The sequence below is a fragment of the Empidonax traillii genome, unplaced genomic scaffold (assembly GCF_003031625.1).
Source record: "Empidonax traillii isolate 1590-97213 ecotype Southwest subspecies unplaced genomic scaffold, ASM303162v1 scaffold35:size4298261, whole genome shotgun sequence".
Lineage (NCBI taxonomy): Eukaryota > Metazoa > Chordata > Aves > Passeriformes > Tyrannidae > Empidonax > Empidonax traillii.
In genome coordinates, this window is record NW_020955228.1 from 3,106,251 (window position 1) to 3,128,100 (window position 21,850).

Sequence of the window (21,850 nt, forward strand, 5' to 3'; positions counted from 1 at the left end):
GGAGTGGGGGACAGGTAGTGGAGAGGGAGGAGGAAAGGGCAGGGATTGAAAAGTGGGTTACCTGGGTTACCTTACATTATCTGTAAATATTGATTCTAAATCCCCAATAAAATTATATCAGTATGGCTCCCATTAAGAGGCCTTCAGTTTAGGTGAAGTGAGCAGACTTGAAGTTTCTATACTGTATAAAGACTTTTTATATGCAGTAAGCTGTATTTTTGGCTATCAGAATGAAGGTCAGCTGGTCTGTTTAAATACATACCAGAGTAATGAGATGGTCCAAAGTGACCCCAACTCCATTGACAAAGCTCTGCCAATCATGAAGTGTTGAATGCTATTGCTACCTGTAGCATCAGTGTCTTCCTGTTTAAGATCAGAGACACTTCCTGTTGGTTAATGTGGTTTGTGTGTAAGAAAATGTCTGTTTGTTCCTTTCCTACCAGTGTATGTTGTTCCTCAGCAAAAAACAAGAGGAAATTACATGTGTCTGCATCATTCCTCTGAAAGAATACTTTATAACATCTGAAAAATAAGATTAGTCATATAAGTGATTTTCTGAATAGCATTATTTCGAATGAAAAGTGTCAAAATAGAGAAAATATAAGAGTGGTTATCCAGAAACTTGTGAAATCTCCATCTAATGGTAAGCCAGAAAACCAAACACAGAGAAAATACCTTTAAAAGTAGTTATGAGTATATGGAATAAAATATATGGCAAAGGAAGAAAGTATCTGTAAGATAGAATGTAGAAAACTCTGAGAAAAAAATTAAGACAACTTCAAGTACTTTGTATGCACAACCATATTGATGAATACAGCCTGTGAAAAATTATGCTTTTGCAAATGGCCATGACCTTGATGAATGATTTGATTTCTAGAAAGTGTTTTTTTTTTCTTTTCATTTAAAAGGAAAGAAAAAAAAACCTTCTGGGTAAAATACACTTTTCAGAAATGCAGCAAATTTTGTGGAAAAACTACTTCTTTCAAGGGATTTCTGTATCTTTTATCCGCTCAACCTATTGCTCCCATGAAAAGCATAACCCCTCCACTTCATGTCTCCAGGCATTTTGTAATAAGATTTACCCTCCCTTCTTCCCCACGTCACTTTTGCAAGAACTGAAAACTACTTTAAGGTTCTCGAATAATCGTTTAGAGGTGACATAAGCAGATTGTTAACATTGCAGACTGAGCTGTTATACAATCAGTAGCAGTAAATTATAGGTACTGTATTTTCTTCATTGCTGCTATGTGTCAAAATGTATGCTATATGCCTAATTTGGAAAGCTTTTTTAAAGTTTTTTTCATAAAGAAGGCATGTAGATTTTGGACTTAAAGACAAACTTCATACTCGAGACCCCTCTTCTCCTTTTGGTTTATTCAAAACACCTCCATTTCCTTCTTTTTCCCAATTCCACCATTCCTGTGGAATGTAGTTAAAATAGAAACTAGGCTATCCTTACTGTTCTAAGAGGGCGAAGGGATTTTAAAAGTTTCAAGTACCTAAAAATACACTGAAAGGTAGAATATGATCAAAATAGTATACTTTTTCATAGAATGTAAGAAATCCCTTAGAGAGTATGCCATGCTATCATTTATTCTGTGAGCTCTATAAATGCAACACATTGAGGCAAGTTTTTACCTCTGTATTTAAGTATTTCTGATATTGTAGCACTTATTTGTATCTTCTTAGGAACAATCTTATTACTGTATAATAAGATTTACTGGGAGCGGGGAACTGTTTTAGTAGTCTTATTAGTTTATTATGTTAACATTTTAGGCCAAGTCCACTGACTTTTATAATAAAATACTGTTGAAATAAATTTCTATGTAGAAAGGCAAAACCAATAGTTATTTTCTTACAAAAAATACTGTAGTATACTCAGCCTTGATAGAGGTGTGATATGTTTTCTAAGAAATCATACAAATTTCAAAACAGAAAATTTGTAGTACCCCCAAATGTGATTATATTTGTGGCAGAAAAGCTTGTAATGATTTTTTTTCTTCCATAAAATGAAGTAATGAGCACTGAATTTATTTTTCTGATAAGCACGTTACACCATAACAACTAAATACTATGTTAAATGATATTTGAGGGTTAAATTTGCAGTATGTATGCATGTGATAATACCATTTCCCATACATGTTAGAATGATGTTGATAGAAAAATAATTGGCTTAAAAGGGTGGGATTCCGTATTTACAGCATTTTGCTTTCTCAAGTGTTGGTGATACTATTTTAAGTCATGCTATGTTTTATTTTAAGCCCCATCTTTGCAAATTAAACTCTGCTTCCTCCTCATATATCATCTTCAGTTATACAGCTCTTGGAAGCCAAATCAGTCCTTTAGCTACCAGCTGGAATTTAGTAAATAAATTTTGTTTATGTTCACAAGGTGGGATGGTACCAACCAGTTTTATTTGAGATCTGAGAAATAAATAAAAGGTAAAAGACAGGTTTTTTTTTTTTTTTTCATCATGCCAGTGATTCTACAAGTAAGAGTCCAAAAAGATAGAGGAACATTTAATAAAAAATGCAGATCTTCCAAACTCTGTTACTTTTAAGAGTAGAATTGTTCTGTAAGGAGATATTGTGCAATTGCGTGAGCTGCCTTGGCCTATATTTCCATGGAAGGCTTTATATTTGCATACTGGCCTTTGATTTTTTCAAAGTAACCTGTTCTTTCAACTATACTCTTTGAGAGATGCATAGACCCATAATTTTTGAGCAAGCTTACCATAATTTTTAGCCAATACCTTCTCCTATTACCACTGAACTTTGAATTTTGCTCACTTCTGAATGTGGACATGCATGTCCATAGTAGGTGTGTATATGTATTTGCCCATGTTTCTCGAAGTTGGATAATTTTATTTGACTATGCTATTCATTTTTAAGTGAATTCTGGAAACCAAAAAATTATACTTTTTCTCATTTTTTTCCTGTTTGTTAACTTTTCCTTATTTAGGTTCTTTTTGTACTAATTCAGAGACTCTGACTGAGACATATCATAGATCAAATGTAGAAGAATCCTTATAATTACATTGAAACCACCTTTCTAAATTATAAAAATAGAAGGATGAGCAGATACTGTAGTCAGTATTTCATATGCTTTTTGAGTGCTTAAGATCTTGCAGTTTCAGCTGTAATAGAATTCAGGAAACTTACATGCAGACTGCCAAAATAATTAGTCATTTAAAAAGGAACCCACAAATAATAGCCTTAGGCTCTGAAAATGTCTTCAAAAGCCCAAAAAAAAAAAACCCAAACAACAAACCAAAAAAAACAAGAAGAGAAAGAAAGCAAGCTGTTGGTCCTCCTAAAACTTTTCATTCAGTGGCACTTAGATACTCCTACAAATTTAACACTTAAAATTACTAACTTGGGTGCATCCATGGAAGACCTTGACCCTTTAAACACTTTGGCATGTACTTAAATTTAATACCATGTGCAAATCCCAGTGAAATAACCATGATTTACAGTAGTGAGGATTTTGTATTGATGTGGTACCTCTTGACCCTTGAAGAAATTTAAAAAAAAAAAAAAAAAAAAATTTTGGATCTCCAGAAAGCAAATAAGGTAACTAAAAAATAAAATTAAGAAGAGGAATATTGACTGTGCTTACAAAAAAATAAAGGAGAAACAGAATTATTCAAAACATATAAAAAGAAAACCTAAAATGATAAAAGAAAATATATGAAAATAAAGTCTGAAAAGATAAAACTTATGCAACATATATAATTTAGAAAATAATGCAGACAAGATTGCCAGAATTTAGATATGCCTTAAAGGATAAGTCCAGGACAAAACTGATGGTCATATAAAAATCAGCAAGGAGTTTTAGGGGAAAGTTCTCAAGTTTGGCCTTGATGTACTTGGGTTGACAGTAGAACTGGCATAAAGTAATGTGATGAAAGTAAACCAAAATTCTAGTGAGACACACTATTATAAAGTCAATTAGTGCAGAAAAAAAGATCTAAGAGTTGTACAGAAATACTATGTAGCTTTCTATGAGAAAATTATTTGGTATTGTGCTACATTAAAACATAAATGCAAACAACACGTAAAAATAATAGATACCATAAGTTACACATACTGATAGGGACCATCTTTTAAATACTTTCTGATCTGTTCATATCAAGATGCATTCAACAGTTTTCTTTAAGCTGTATAATTATAGAGTAGGACAACATAGTCATTGTTTGGAACAATATTTTATTTTCAGAATGTGAAAATGAGAAACTGTAGGCAGATCTACGTTCTGTCGAATTCTGTGTCTCATTCAGCAGCTAAACCCCCCCTACAGTAGCACTAAAACATTGTACATGTATTTCTTGCAAAATACAATCTCTTATAACTGAAAAAATAACAGTGCTTTTAGGGTGATTGTGTTTTCTACTAGTTGAAGTAATGGACTTCGAGTCTTCTGCATTTTCTTTCAAGGTTTTTCAAGGGACAACTAAGTAATTTATTCAAGTCATTTACCAGCTTTTAGATTTAGCTGATTCATCTGTGAAGGGGATACTTTAGAGGAATTTGCAATCAGAAACAGCTATACTGATTTATACCAGCTGAAGATATGAGCCTTTCCATTTTTTAGTGTTCTGAAAGTACTTTGAGATCACTAGATGAAAACACTGGAGGATTTTAGGGAAAGAGCAAATAATTTATGTTACTAAGACATTCCAATCTGCAGTTTTAGAACAGCATGGATTATTTTTCTCAGTTACATAAATTATTGTCCTGGACTGGTATTCCTGCTCATTTCCTTTTTAAATTACCAACACAGCAAAAGAATTGTAGCTATTTGCATAAGTTTAACTTTCTTTGGAGATTTCCAGCTCTATATGATGGTACTTGGAGAGTCATTTCTGGGTTGGGTACTTCTCTACAATCTCTTCTGGGAGAACAAATGTTTGGGAGCATCCTAACCATGTGCTTTAGATGTACAAAAATAGAAGGGAAGAATAAAAAGAACAGAGTCCCTTGGTAGAATCTCTTTAATGTCTTGCATCTGATGTTCAGATTGGTGGGAAGGGGAGGATCACATGCCTGATGTTTTCCCTAGAACTACACCCAACTGGAAGCCATCCCTTGGCTTCTGTGCAGACAGCAACATACCCAAATGGAACATATTAATTCTTTGGGGAAATCTCCTTAGTGGGACAAAAAGAAATCTTTTCAGCTTCCCAGACACATTCCCTATTCCCAGTACCTTCAGACTGAAAGGAGAATCTATGCTGCCTTGGGCTGGAGGACACAGTTTCATTGTAACTGCAAGGTTTACCATGGATAAAAAACTTCTGTGATGCAGCTGCTCAAGCTTTCAGGTTTTGACATGTTTATTAATGAAAATGATTTAGAAAAGAAAGAAAGAAAGAGTCAGCCAGGCAAGATGCCCCTGTAACTCTGCTGTCATCATTAGGTGAATATGCTGTACCAAATATTTATGCTTCTATACGATTCAAGATCACAGAAAATAAATATCTCTTTTAGGTGTTTTATTTTCTTTGGAGAAGAGAGTGTAGGAGAGAGTGAGTCATAGTGGATGAATAAAATTAATTTCTCTTCTGACAAAAGGTCCTCATTTTTTAGAGAAGGATTCTAGTATTAACTTTGGTTTCCTGATAACCTCTGCAGCGTGACTGGCTTCAAACAGGAAGTGGTGACCTTCCAGTCCCCAGTCTGTACCTGTCTGGTGACCTATGGTCAGAAGCCAAATCGTATTTCTTACTCCTGCTGTGTGTAAGATAATAACTGTTCCTACCTATCTCTCAGTGCAGGCTGCCAGTGCACTCTTGCAAAGGATTTCTGGTGAGCAGAGTTTTGACCCTTCACACCATAACAAGTCCTGGCAGCTGCAGCCTGACTTCTGAGCAGAGGTTTGGTCTGAGGAATCTGAGAAGGTTAACATGAATATGTATTAGTGTGTGATCAATGCTAGTTGTATGGAAAAAAAAAAAAAAGCCACCTATTTTTTCTGGATTCAGAGGGTTATATTCTTAGGCAACTGAGAAGGAAAGTACCATGGTTATGGGAGCTCCTTTGGAGGTAGTTGATGGATGATGTCTCTTTCTTACACCTTGCTGTGCCCTCCAGAGTGTAAGTGGGATAGAAAAGGTGCAAGATACAAGGTCTGGGGATTCTCTGCTCCCAAGTGATGGTGAAGGATCAGGAGCTGTCCCTGCTTATCCAACTGTCCTGAGGTGGGAGAAGACTCTTTATGAGGGAGAAGTGATATTCATGTTGCTTTGTGTAGGCTTTCTTTACAACAGCCGGCCTCAAAACATTTTTTGTCCCTGCCCATGGCAGGGGGACTGGACGAGGTGGTCTTTAAAGGTCCCTTCCAACCCAAACTATTCTAAGGTTCTATGATTCCGTGATTTTTCTAAAGACAGATATTCAGGGATAATGAAGGTGCTGAAGCCTGAGAGGTGGCAAATGACAAAAGGTTTTATTTATGTCCTGGTGAAATTAAGCCTATATTTAACACCGTGTGTATATGTCATTCCTTATAAAACTTCATAACACAAGGAAAGTATCTGTCAATTTTGTAAAGGAATTTACATGTCTGTTTTGTGCCACAAAGGATTTACTGCCAAGGCGAGACAAAAGTTGGAAATATCCTACCTACACAAATGCCAAACCAAAATGCTGTGATGTTTTCCAGACACTAAGCCGCTCTTTTCTGAGCAGAGATCTCACAGCATTTATTCAAAAGAGGAACCTAAATGTCTGTATGTTAATGCAGAAGACCAGGTTAAAGATTTAGGAACCAAAGGTCTGTATGGTCTTCTCTGCAAATGAGAGACTTGTGGCTGTCATCCTTTTGAAAGACCAAGTAGTAGTCTTGGCTGCTGTAACAAGGACCATGGACTCTGAGATGTTTAAGAGAAGAATTAAGGTTGCTATCCTAGTAAACAGATTATGTTTTCCTTAATATCTTTCTAAAAGAAAAGTCCTTAGAGTTTCTGTTCAGTATTAAATTAAGAACAGTAAAATGGATGAGATCTGACATTCTAATTCCCTCAATCTTATGGAGGATGAAAAATAAATGAAGAACACAGAGCATATAGGTTATCTCATCTAGTACGTTATATGCAGAGTAGCAGCAGTAAAGTTCTGTCTTAGTTTGTAAGACAATATTATAGTAAAAGTAGGATGCCATTCTTCTGGTGCGATGTGACAAACACTGTGTACATTTTTAAAAGAAAAAATTATTTCTTTCAGAAAAACCCTCTTAGCTGTTACTTTGGTCATGTGAATTCAGGTAATGCTGAAAGCAGCAACAGAACAATGAATTCTAAATGCTACCTCCAGTTATTAGCCTTATAGCCTTCTCCTTTCTTTAGCTGAGATTCCTATATATCATTTCTGTAGAGATTTATGAATCTGCTACTATTTCCTGTTCAGTGCTCTTAAAGATGTGTTAATAGCTATTCCTTGTGCTTTGTGTTGAAAGACTTTACTTTCAGTATTTAATAATTTTTCTAATGCTACTCAGTATGGCTGGCAGTTTTAATGTCAGACATATTTATTTGACAAAAATTTTGAATAGACTGTGTCTAAACAATTTTTGCTGCTTCTATGAATGAGATTAAGGGTCAAATGCATTGTTTTGCCCAAGTTATTAAAAAATGTGCTGACATCTTTACGCATTTGAGCAAGGTCTTGAAATGTGGTAGAAGTGTGGCAGATTTTCCCAATGTTCCAAATTATAGGACTCTAAAAAATGTCTCTGTGTTTTAGCCTGGCTAGGTTTGTTACTGCTCAGCAACTTGAGTTTGCACAGCTTCTGTCTGCACTGAACACACTCCTTCCTCTGACTCCTGAATGTAGTCTATGCTGTACTCTGTGGTGCTGCCACTTTGTTTGACATGAAGAAATAAAAAACAGAGCCTGACTTGAATTTAAGGAAATATGAATGGAGAGGAGGAGGGCAAAAGCTCAAGTGGCTGCAGATAGGGTGGGTTCTTCATAGGATCCCTCCTTCTTTCAGTGTATAAGATATATGGTGCTATGGGGACAGATGAAGATTGCGTATCAGCCACTGTCCTCATCAGTAATCAGGATCCATGCCACATGTGTTGCAGACGTGGGGAAGTTTGGAAAGTATGTGTTGCTTCAGACAATGAACATGTAATTAGAGTATCAGAAGGTATGTACATAAGATAAGATGTGGTTGCATAGGAGATCTTTATTCCTGATATTGTTCCCTAACTTTGTGGAGATTATCCTGCAAAGCTGTTCAGTCACTGTAGTGTCTAATGCAAGTATTCATATGTGTACTTCGTGTGTTAAATAGTTATACATCATGCAAAAATAGGAAAAAAATCTAGAGGAGAAGTAATAGACCTCCTGCCTCAAGGCCATGTCAGTTTGAACTGTAGCAAGCTTGATGGATATTTGTTTTACCTTTATAAAAAATAAAAGAAATTTTTCTTAAACATATTATTTACATTATTAACTATTCTTACTATTAAAAGCTTCTTCCAGTGTTTGAATTGCAGCTTTTCTCCTGCATCTGCTTCAGGTCTTATCCACAGTGTAACTACAGTCCAGGTTATTTATTCCTCTTGCAACAACCACTTACAGTTTGTGGACTTGTTTATTCTCATTTTATGCAAATTAAATAATTATGATTCTATTGTTTATCCCCTTAGGTTATGGTTTTTTGAATTTTTTTTTCTTTCCTTTTGATCTCTCCAGTTGGTCTAGGTCCTTCTTGAAGTCCAGTGCTCAGTACTGGAATCCATACTTCAGCAGAGGCCCTTGTTAATGACATATTAAAAAAAAAGGAATAGTAAAAAAATTGCAGATGCCTGCAGATATTTGTGGTGCAATTTCGGCAAAATCACCAAAAAAAGTGAAGCTGCCTCCGTTCTTTTTTCCAAATGTGAAACTATATTCATTGAAATGCTGTATGCCCTGACAAGGACTTTTTGCTTAACCTGAAGTTCTTTTTTTTTTTTGACCAACAAGTAAAATGAACATTTTCCTAACAATAAAATTACCTTTGAGGGAAACCAAGCAAAATAAAGTTTATAAAACACAGATCAAACACTAAACTAAAGAAAAACCCAGAAAATTGTTAAAATATATTTAATGTGATTTTTTTTCCCCCCGCAGAAAACCTAAACCTTTCAACAAAAATATGATCTCTTTGGCCTAAGTTAATTATAAAATAAATTAATAAACATTGAACTCAAGCAAATGGCATTACACACGCATAAATTAATCTGCATGTTCTGACTGGTGTAGACCAACTGGGATTTCCTTGAGTTGATTTATTTGTAATAGAACATTCATTCGTGTATTTGCCTTTTAATGTTAGCAATATCCTGATTTAGCATAGCCACCAGAGGCTCAGTGTTTGTCAAACTAGTGTAAAAGCCATCCTTACACCTTTCCTTTGTCTGCAAGTGCAGAATGGAAGGGTTTACCTTCTCCTTCAATACATCTTTCATGCTTTGAGATTGGAGAAGGGCAAAACCAAAGCGATAAAATATTCCCACATCATTTTGTCAAGGAAGGGGTTAAAAAAGTGGAATCTTTGTGACTGTGAGGAGCTGAATTATCTTTCTGACACCAGCAGGGGTTGCTGTCACTAGTTTGTGGTTGTCACATTCCTGTTATGCTTGACCTTGGAAAGGCTTGACAACATAGTCTGGATTTGATTAAGGGAATTTCATGTTTTTCCTTTGCTAGAGTCACCCCCCACCTCGACAAACATTTAAAAATGTTAAGAAGTAAAAAAAAAGTTTGGAAAGCAAACATTTTCCCAAAAGAAATTTATAGTTCAAATTTACACCAAGTTCGCACTAACTGGAGCAGTCCGGGTTTCCACTCAGGCTTTGAGAGCTCTCTGTAAGCCATTAGTCACTTCCCTGGAAGAGGCAGCTTTTTATAGGCGGCAGAATAAAACAGACACAGATGTGTAAGTAATATTAGAGGCTTTCACATATACCTGCATTTTTTTCCCTCAGTCTTAGAAAAAAAAAAAAGTGACTATAGAAATAAATTAATTGAAGCCTTGGACTTGGTTTTGAACAGATACCATGGAGATTGGTTTAATTAAGTAAAATATGTTGTGCTGTGGAATTTTTGTGATTGCGACAATTTATATAATGAAGATACAAGTTCTTTTGACTTTAACGTGTTGGGGTTTTTTTCACTCTACAGGACTGTGATTATGCCAGCTGCCAACGAGTTTGATCCAGAGATTGTCCTGGTGTCAGCAGGATTCGATGCTGTGGAAGGCCATGACCCTCCTCTGGGCGGGTACAAAGTCACAGCTAAATGTAGGTATCATCATAGGCACATGTTTCTGAGTTGGCATTTTTTTTAGTTAGGAACCTTACTATAAGTCCAGCTTACATCCATGTCTCTGTTTTGTGAAATGACAACTGTGTCACTAAGGGCAGGAACTGTCCATCAGTTAATACCCAGAGATGCCCATGGAGTTGCAGAGCTCATCCAGCTCATGGGACAGGGTGGAAATGAACATGTCAGTGTTTCTGGCTCACTCCTTTCTGTTCCTCTTGGCACTTTTGTCTTGACTTTTTAAAGTATTACTTTTCTGGCATTCAAACAACATTTTAGAGGTTTCATGCTTTCAATAGGCCCCATTTTCTAAAGGCTGGAGTAAGTTATTTCTCTTTAAATATATATTGAAGATTTTAGACTTTGGAAGCATAAATCCGATCTCATATTGCTCTTTAGTTATTGTAATCTTTTCAGCTCCATGGCATTAATCCTGAATTACATCAGTGTTTATGAAGGCCAAGGTTTTCTAAAAGACTACTCTGTTAGGTCTCAATATTTGGATGTCCATTTCAGTCTTCCAAAATGGGTGTTTGTGGCAGAGATTTAATACTTTCTGAAAGACAGATCTGTCTGACATGTCTCATATGTAGGACTGCAAAATCACTAGCTCTTACAGGATATTGTGGCCAAACTGATTCTGAGCCTGGGATGTTAAGCAAGGCTGGGTGATCTTGTAACTCTCTGTACAATATTGTGCACTGTAACATCACTGTATATAAATTGCTTTCCATGGAACAACACAAAATTATTTCCTAATGCAATGCTGTGAATAATTTTTTTCAGTATATCTACTTTTATTCACTACATCTCAAGAGGTACCATAATATCATGTCAACATTAAATATGGATCTCTGCTGCTAATGGCAAATGCCTTGGAAAAAGTCTGGAGAAGTTAACGAGACCTAATGGCTTTTAAAACGCTGTATGAATGGTGTCCAGTTCAGAGGATTTCAGAGGACCTCTGCCTGTTGTTACAGATCAGCAGACTAAAGTTGTTGTTTGCCTCAGGAGGTGCAGGGAAGAGATGCCTATTTTTTATTTTCATTTTCACTGAATGCTCAACAGGTTTCCCTGAATACCAAGGACAAAAGGATCGATAGAGAACTGGAGTGACTGTCCAAAGTGGTGTGCTGTGGAGGGGGAGAATGTAGAGAGCAGTGCAAGGGTGTACCTGAAGACACTTACATAGATGCTAATGCCCAAGTGGGTTGGAAAGGCAATATCCCTGTGGTTGCATGTAAGACCTATTGAGGTTTAGCATAGCTTTTTAGTTTAATGCAGTGATTGTACTAGAGAGGAAAGAAATATAGGAGGCTGTATGTATGTTTGATATAATTTGATATAATGTTGTAGCAAAACATCGTGCTTGACAAGGTAAGAAATTTACTCACTGTTTTTTCCATATGTGGTGCCTGGTCAGAGACATCATTCCATGAACTTATAAGGTAGGGAGATGAGCTTTCAACTGGTACAAAATAGATATTTTGTTGAGTACCATTGTAATAACTATCTGTATTTAGCAGATGAGAAGGAATTCTACAAGTCCCTTAAGGATGCATGATGCTCCAGTAAGATGCTTTGGCATATGTAATATTCTGGCATAGCAGCTACAACAACTTTACTAGAAATTGCAGCAGAGAAAAACTGTTTAACATTGGAATAAGTGTTAATTTTCATGCATGAGTTAATTAATTAACACTTCATAACTTTTTTTAGACACTGAAATCATAATATGTTTTTTAATATTAGAAGCTGCACATCTGCTGCTGCACATGTGTCTGTAAGCAAAAAAAGTGATTTACAGTAGGTGGCTCTTGTTTAAATTAAAGGAAAAGCCAAGATAGACCCAGATAATGATCACGCACCTGAGGGATGAATAAAGCCTTTTGTACAGAGCCAGAGGAATTTATTATTTCCCCAAAACAAAATTCTCCACATTCCACCATACCATTTTAGAACATAAAATACTGTATGTGGTATGTAGAAAAATGAACAGTCTATTAAAAAAAATAAGGTCCAAAGAGAACTTTCATATCAAAGACTAAAAATAGATATTCATGGAAAGTTTTATTATAATTGGTTTGTAATAATTAGAAATTATGAACCAAACAAGTAAATGCAAAGTAGAGTTTAACCTGTAAATATTCTTTCTTTGTAAAAACTTATCCATTTGTGTACACTTAGTACAGTGAATTTTCTGATTTCTGTGACTTAATAGAAACTTTACGCTTATAAATTAGGGAGAGATTGACATCAAAGGAGAGAAGATGGACCCTTGGCTACTAACATTGCTGTTAAAAAGAATTTAAAAGCTACTAGATGCTTGAAAATGAATTCTTTTTATCTTTCCCTCAGAGTACAATCAAAGAGAAAAAATTAAAATGTATTAACCAACCAGCCTTCCCAAGTAAAAACCATAGGATGAAGATAACAGATTGAACTAATTACAGCCTTGGAGTAAACATATACCAGGAGATTACAGAAAAAAATCTTTTACTAAATCTGCACAGTTTGAGAAGTATAAATTATAATCTGCTTTAACCCAGAATTTTATTTTTTTTTCTGTATTGACATACAATCTTATTTACTGAGAAGTTGCCACTTCTGATTGGTAAACAAACATATCAGCAACAAAATAATCATACGCATTTTTGCAGCTGATTTTAAATCCGTGATGTGAATGTCAAGATTTTTGACTGTGAGGTGACCCTCAACTCCTCTAGAAGGCTGTAGGGTGGAATCTGGCCAGCTGAGAGCAGTAATGATTGCAGAGCTTGGAGATATCTCACTTGCCTAATTTATCTCCAGTCACATTAAGTAATGAACTAACTAATGGGTTTTTTTTCCACTGAAAAAAAAGAGATAGCATTTAAAGAAGATTGGAAGGGAATTTCGAGTCTTCCCTGTCTCACTGTACTTTTCAGATAACTTGCCCTAAGAAAATCTATTTCTCCAACTGCCTTTGCAACTTGTATTAAAAATTGTATTGGCAAAAAAATATAAGAAAAACATAGGAGAAATAAAGGGAATAAAGGAATTTTATATTTAAAATAGTAAGGAGGTACCTAAATGGTATGAATTTACTTTTTATTGTTAACCTGATGATCCTTAAATGGATCATCAGAAGATAAAGATGATACATTTTGTACCTTATTTTACATTCATTTAAAAAGTTAATTTTTACACGATCTGCTAAAATGTGTGGTATTATCACACTATTTGAATTTGACATAGTGGACAAGTCCAAAGAAAAGCTGCCAGATCTAGTCATAAATTTGCAAGTTGTTAGATCTTGTAAGAGGACTGTTTTTAAATTTAGCTCTGCTGAATGAAGATCTTCATGCAACATTATCCTACTTTATTTTATAGAACAGCCCATAGAATAATCATTGCATTAAGGTCATCAAGATCACTTTGCTGTTCAAGTAAATATTCTAGATAGTTGTTCATTAAATTATGACCATTCGGTAAAAAGAATAAAGTAAATAGGAAAGTGTCAAGCCTGAATGAGGATTTTTTTCAAGGTACTTAACTTCCTCAAGCACTTTATTTTTTAAGGGCTATGCTCATTTACTGGAGTTTTCTTGTTGTTTTACTCTCCTATTCCAAAGATGCTATTTGACATCAGAGTGCAAAATAAAATCAGCAATTAGCAGTTGGAAAGGATACCACTGTGGGCATTTAAAGGGTAAATGGTATTTTGTCTATTTGGATTATCTTCTGTTATGCCAAATTTGTAATGAAAAGTTTCTCCAGTGTTTAGAATATAACTGACTTTATCTAAGCTGATTTGCAACTTTTAATGTTTTTATTTGAGAAAATATCTCCCTTAACTTGTAAAAAGCTGCATTATGCTGTAATACACTTTATTCAAATGGGACCAATGAAAAAAGTGCTAAAGTTATGAGCAATTTGCCTCCTCAGGGAGTCCAGGTTATTTCCAAAGAATATGTCAGCATGTGTGCTAAAAATTAATATGTAAAAAAACCTGCTGGCTTACATGTAGACAACAGATCTTCCGTTAAGGAATCTCTTCTCATAGCTGGCACCAAAACATCTCAAAATACAAATAAGAGCAACCAGGTTGAACTTGGGTGCCTATCCTGTTGGTCTCTGCTTTGCCCTTCACATTTCAATTCCAATTTCCCATGGGGAGTAGTATTTTTGATAACAAGATCTCAATGTAACATAAAATTCTATAAAAAGATAAAATACATAGCATCTAGGAATAAGCAAATTCAGAAGTAATGTGCACAGTTTTAATAAGGAGATGACTTATGGCTGAAATAAATTATCTAGCATGGTATATTAGCCATTACTAGAAGGCCTTAAATGAGACTTCTAAATATATGGCATCCTTACAATTAGGTATGCCATAGCACACTCAGACATTAGAGGCTTCGTGCAAAAATCAATTAGTGAAATTTCTCTTCAATGACGAGTGTTTTCTTGAGTCTTCATAACTATCCAACTATATATTGGAATTCTTTTCAGTTTCCCACTGTATGTCATGTATAGTATATGCGTTAGCAACAGACCAAAGGATAATTCTAGAACTGCCTGTTGCTTAATTCAAATGCAGAACTGCTTAGGGTCTAAGCCTAGTACTTCAGATAAGTTTCAGAATGAAAGTTACTCATCTGCCAGCTTTGCTATTTTTAAAATATTCTATATGACTATTCTGAGTATTTCAAGTACTTAAAAGGATGTAAATGTTTGTTGGGTTGTTTATTTTTTTCCTGGAACTCTTTACTTTCTAAAGAAGTCTCCAAATAATACTGTAGCTCTTTACTGGACAGAATCTTGGATTGTCTGTGAGTTGTTTAGGGTAGAGTGATTGTAATGTCTTTTGGTGGGGACTACACTTTCTTGTGGCTCTCTGAAAGACTTCCCTGACACTTGACTCCAAAAAAGAGTCCTGACTGGGACTAGTGGGGCTAAAGCAATAGGTATATGTTAAAGGAAGGCAGGCAAAAGGAGTCCTTGCAAATTGACAGCTGACTAAGGGGAATAATAGTTTTGGCTTGGTGACTGTTTTAATATAGTCCAAGTTTCTAAAAATAGCGTTGCAAGCTGTAACGATGCTGTGTCTAATCTCTTCACAAGCAAGAAGGTCTTTTTTACTCAACTATCAGCACAAGAGGCTGTGATCTTGGTAAGTCTGGCACTGATGGCCTATGAGTCCAGTTTCAGCAGCTGCTGTGAGCTGCTCCAAGCAGCTCATTGCCACACAAAAGGCTGGTTGCACGCTGCTTCCCCTTCTGAGTTGTCTGTTACGTACCTTGGGCTGGCTCTGATTCTTGTCAGATCTCTCTGTAAACACATTCAGAATTAACTCATCAACCCATTAAAAAACTTAGTCAAAAAAATGGAGAGATTTCTGTTGGGCTAGGAAGCTGAATCAGATTATGGAGGGACCAGTATGTGTCAGGAGCAGTAGAGAAAGGAAGAGATTGTGTAGGATACCTTTTGGTAGCAGAAACCTGTTAAATTGCCTCAGTTGCCACAGATTGCTGCTTGTCTTAATTCTTTTCAGTTCATAGATTTGATTTTTTTTAACATAATTTGGTTATCTTCGAGGTACTTGAGGTGATAAGATGGTTATCCAGCAGTATAGATCTTGAGCTTTTGAGTCAGAGCTAAAAGCATCAGAGAGGGCTTGGAGAAATATCATTGATGCACTTTTTCAAAGGGGTGTCTTCTCATTTGTATCAGAAATTTTCTTTTTGTTCCTGTTGTTTCTTGTAAACTACATGGTACTCAGTGACTGGCAGCAGGAAAATGCAGCATCAAGAATTTACTTCCAGTTGTTCACTTTGGAAAGGAAAATCTGGGTTTTCTCTAGATTGATATCTTGAATACTAATTAAATAGTAGCTTAGTACAGTACAAAAGGCATCAAAATAGATGACAAATTCATTAGTGACCAACACTCAGACATGATTATTTTAACAGGATTTATTGGGAAAAGGGAAGCAGTTTGGTTTCTTTTTCCTCCTAGCCCACAGCAGTCATTGCCATATCATGTCCTATAATTTAGACATGGCATTGAATTGCCCAGCCTCACAAGTCAGATTATCCTGCCTTTGTACTCCTTAAATTTGCTTTTGCAGTGCAGATATTGGTGCATTATTTGCCAGTAACTCCAGGATCTGGTACATTATGTTCATGTACACTACACTTACATAGGGAGCCCCTGGTGGTCTAGCGGGTAAAGGCGCTGCACTGTCACTGCAGAGACCCGTGTTCGATTCCCAGTCGGAGCCACTCCCCGGGCAGATGGAGCTCGTTAGCCCATAAGGCAATCCATCTACGTCCTGAGAACCTCGCTGCCACTGTCCAAGCGTGCTTGGCCCCAGCAGATGAACCTCAGGATTAAAGGGTGGGCTCAGTTCCGCGCACACTGTGTCTCACCTAAAAAATCCAATGCGCAGGCTGGAAGGTGGAAAGACCTTCCCTGGTTCTTCGTTCGTGAAGACTGACCATTTTTTACATTATGGATATGAAATGTAGAAAATTTCAGAAATCATGTTTTGTGAGGAAGAGCAGTCTATTGGCTTCTGTGGACATTGAGCGGAGATTTTAATTCACTGTATAAAATTAATGTCCTATCGAGGACATAGCATGGTAAAATGCAAAGGCAAAGGTGAAGATATAGGAGGAAAGTCTTTTTTTTTTTTTTTTTTTTTTTTTTTTTTTTTTTTTTTTTTTTTTTTTTTTTTTTGAACCAAGAGGAGACAGATAGTGAACAAATCACTCATCAACTGAGGCTAGGGAAATCATCATCTTCAGACTTCAGGGCACTCATGTCTAATGGAATACATGTTTAAAATACATCTGAAGGATTCAGAAATCTTAGCACTGATTTTGTAATTGCCTGGTGTTGTCAATAACTGTCTGGCAACTGGTGTATCTTCCAGAAAAGGTCTGCCTGAACAGAAAGTGAGTGCAATTAGAAATATTAATAAATAAGCACTGATTTAACCTGCTTTACTTTCACTTGGTCTTCCTTTCTGCAAACGAGCTAGGAGAGATTTCTATTTTCCACTCCCACTCCTACCTCACAAAGAGAAGGTCTGTCTGCTGGCTAGTTAACTAATTCATTCAAGTGAAAAACCACCTGTATACTGTGTTCAGATATACAGTGACGATCCATCTGCAGAATGCATCACGTGCCTGTTCCTTGATTTAGGGCAATTGCTGGGAACAGAGCAGAGGATAGATCACAATGGGGAAAAAAAAAAAGGATCTACAGAACCATTAAGAACTATTTTCTCTTTTTGGTCATCTTCCCTCATCTCTTCACCTACCTCCTGTTATGTTTTCTTTCATGCTACAGTGGTGACATTGGCTAATAACAAAAACTGTTGTGAAGGATGCAAAAAAGGTAAAATTGGTGGCATCTTCTCTCAGTTTTGAAATTCAGCTTATGAGATCTTTTTCTTTGTTGAAACCAAAACACTGTCATTTAGTCAAAGAAAGAAAAGGGCACAGTATTTTTTTGCATAGGCACTATTAATATTGTCAGATTGCAATTTAAATACAGCAAATTAAATATAAGTTTTTGGGGCCATTTTGAAACTAATGGAGCTTGACACAGTGCTCAGCAACTTGCATGTGCCTTTCACAGGATTGGATCCTGAGAGAAAATTGTTGAAAGACATCTCCAAATGTGGATTTCTCCATAACAATGTGTCTGATCTTTTATAGCGTCGTTGCATTGGGAATTAGGCTTGTCTTTGGGAATTTGTGAAGTCTTTAGTAGAAGAGCATGATTGATGTCTTAGAATTTAACTATTCTCTGTAATAAATAGAAATGTGCCACAAGTATTTACTTGCTTGCGCCATGGGAAAATTTTTAACATATTGTTCACAGCTTCAAAATGCTATAAAAGAAGGCATGTAATTTGAAGACCGGACTATCCTTTGTGATTTCTAACCAATAGATTGATTAATATCTTTCAAAAGAGACAGCAGCCAAAATGTTTACATCTCATTAGGCAGAGAAGAAGGGAGCACAGACAATTTTGATTATGAGCTTGGATGGTTCATTTCTGTGGGCTTCACGTCCCTGCTAGTTAAGGCAGACTGTAACTTTAAGACATTATCTCTTGCCTGTGGAAATAAACAGACAGTTATGCTTTTTATGGTGGGTAGTTCTCAAACCAACAGGGGATTAGAAGATATTAGCTGGAGTTTGTGGTTCCCTGCTGAACTGTCATGGGCTCCATGGATTCCTGTCCTGAATATTTCACAGAGCAAACACCTCTTATCTGAGGTGATATTCTCACACTGGCCTCTTGGCCATGGACTTCAAAAGCTGATCACAGGGAGGGCTAGAGAGGCAATAACCCTTAATATAACAGTCTCTCCTGATAGAGATAGACAAGGTAAAGGTAAGGGGTCTGTGAAGTTTGCTTTTGTGTGTTTAGCCCCATGGGGTGATAAGGGGCCATCTGTTTTTTCAGCCTGCAAACTCATCTTTTTCACACTACCCCAGTATCAAGTACACTTTCAGTCTGACTGGTATCAGCACAAGCAATTCTTCTCTAATCTGAAGAGACTTTCTTGGTATTTTTAGCTTTGATCCCAGCAATTGTCTTAGTTCCTGTTGTGTTTGTTGGTTTTTTTTTTTACCCAAGGAAACATATGAAATAAAATTTAAAACAGTAAGTTCAAGGTACTACTTTCTGAAAGAAAATAAATTATTAAATAGGTCTTATAACAGGTATGTTAATTACTTGTGGGCAAAGGGAAACTTTTGTGCTTAACTATGTGATTAAACGCAAACCATCAATTCATAATAGTAGTTTCAAGAAGTTGCATATTATGCATCAGCACACAGAATGCTTGCATCTTAATTAATTGTTCAAAGAGAATGTCAGTACTGCCAATTTCTAGAAGTTAAATGAAACACTGCTTTAGACGTCAAAAATATTTTAAGAGTTATGAAATTGCAACTCAGATTTGTTTTTGGAGCTCCCAGGACACCATTCCTTCATATTTAAGCTTTTCCCTGCAGCCATTTTTTTATCAACCGAACACTCAGATTCCATTACAGTCTCCTGATTATAATAGGTTTAATGCAAACACTGAATACCATGAAATCTGCAATAAAATGGTGCATGTTGCAAACACTAGCACATTAAAAAAACCCAAAACATTATTACCTTTGTTTGTTGTTTCAGGGGGTGGTGATGGTGTCTGTCTTTAAGGAAATTGTTCTTGCTTATACCAACTAATTGCCATAAAATTTTTGGAAATGCAAGAATGTAGGTCCTAATCCCACAAGCTTTTACTCACTTTGAGCAGTCCTATTGATTAAGACCACTCCTCCAACCTGATTAAGATTTATTGAAATAAGTAATGTTTACAGGACAGACTTTTCATTGTAAATATTAATATGGAACAAAAACATGCTAAAAACTCTTCAAAAGCAGATTCACATGAGAAAACTGTTATTTAAATACTTTATGAAGTTTTATAGAATTAAATTGGAAAGGAATAGGAGCAGTTCTACTGTTACATAAATCCATCTGAAATTAATTTAGTAGTAATTTATTTACTTCAGATTCCTTCTTTTCTCCCCATCATCAATTATGATTCATATACACTAAAATGGACCAAGGGACAGATCTTGGAAGCTCTTCTTTGGAAGAAAGAACTAAAATTAGCTAAGTATTCAGAACAAGAAAATATTGCTAGTTAATAAAAAAAAAAATCATTTCATGATTTCTGTTTATGATGGTAAATTAATTAAATATTTGTTTCCTTTGATCCAGAATCTTATCCCTTTTTCTTAGATTCCTCTCATTAAAAAAAAAAAAGGTTCTCTCTTTTGGCTTCTGGCAGTGCATCCATTCAGAGGCAGTTTGTCCGAGCTGGTTTCTAAATGTTTTTTGCTTACTTAAAATGGATTAGCATTCTCCAAAAAAAAAATAAAATAAAGCTGTTCCATTTAATAATCCATCAATACAATGAAGGGATTTTAAATGGGCTGGCTTTCAAAATTATTTTCCTAATAGGATAAATTAATATCAGATATAATTTAGTGATTTACTTGTATGGAAAGATGATCACTCACATGTATTTCCATATAATTTAAGATTCCATTTATGATTGAAGTTTAGGCATATTGTGTATGTTCTTCTGCTTCATTTTCTTCTTATTAAGCAAAGTTGAAGGTTTGCAAAAAATAAATTGTTTTGCATAGTATTTTTATGCTGTCAAAAAAATTATCAAATTAAAATTAGATATACATATATAAATGTCAATAAAACTTGATATATTCACGAATTTGTCTTATTTTGAAAATATTTGTATAGTATATTTCTTTTTTTTTTTAGAGAGGAGATGTTGACTAGTAACAACAAATCTAATTATAGTTATTTGTATCTATTTTATTTCTATTAAAAAAGGCAGTATATGTAGTCTCAGGAACCCTTTATTTTCACCTGAAAGTTCTAGAAGCATACTTTTATAATTCCTACAAGAACAGAGATGCAGCAAATGTTTTTGAATACAGCTACTCTGTGTACTAACAAATTTACCAGGAATTTCAAGAAATTTTGTCAGCTTTGAAACAGTTGCATAATTATGTCCAATGTTTCAAGGCATGTTATCACAGAAGTAAAAGTGGGAAATTGTTTTTTCGAAATTAGTATTGTTGAAACTTCAGAAGACAACATGAAGAGGTTAATTTTTCATTCACTCAAATATTTGAGTAAGCAACCTCCTTAAACCTGCATCCAGCCCTGGGAAAAACAGTAACAAAAATATATTTATCAAGTGATAAGTTGTAATTTCTAAACTTGTGATTTAATGAATAAATATGCTACATCAAAGGAATTAGTTATCAAACAGTTGTGGTATTTATGTGACCTTGTAAACAAAAAATTATTTTTCCAGTGGTGTTAACTGCATCAACTGTAGCTTTGTAGAATATATATGAGGACAGGGCATATGTTCTGAACTATGTAATTTTTTTCTTTTGACCCTTTTTGAGTGCATATATTCCCACTCACAGTGCACACCTCTGGAAATTTCCCAGCATGGCTTTGGAGGAAAAACATCAAGGTCACAAAAGTTGAAGATCTTTAAGGGATGTGGTAAAACGTAGTAGTTCTGAAATGTTTTTATCCACATAGAGTTTCAGTGCCTCCAATTCATTGAGAATCACCAGGGTTTTTTTTCCAAATCACATTACAAATTTGAAAATTATCAAAATGGACCTTTTTTTTCATAACGTCTGATGTTACTGATAGAGTAAAGAAGATTGCTTTAAGAAACACTTAGGAGGGTCTGTGCAGTTTTAATAGCTTGAGTGAAACAAAACACCAAACAGGATGTCTTTGTCCCCTTTGAACTTGAGGCATCACATTGACATGAAGCTACTGAATTCTGATTAGTTATGTGATGTTGAACTGCCAGTGGCACTTAACAAAGATAAATTTTTATGTAGTGCTTTCAAAAAATAATTGGAAATTGAATCTGATCAAATTTAGTACTCTGTCACAGTCATAGTAAAGTTGG

The 21,850-nt window shown here is 35.4% G+C and overlaps 1 protein-coding gene across 13 annotated transcripts in view; it reads left to right on the forward strand.

The window, feature by feature from the left end:
* Nucleotides 1-21,850, forward strand: part of HDAC9 (histone deacetylase 9) — a 461,802-nt gene that overhangs the window by 392,192 nt on the left and 47,760 nt on the right. For 12 of the 13 annotated variants that reach the window (XM_027877926.1, XM_027877927.1, XM_027877934.1 and 9 more), the window contains one exon: nt 10,176-10,294. In XM_027877926.1, the coding sequence (XP_027733727.1) occupies nt 10,176-10,294 (119 nt within the window). Of the gene's footprint in view, nt 1-10,175; nt 10,295-21,850 lie in introns of those variants that run through there. The other variant, XR_003570509.1, reaches the window with a different exon arrangement.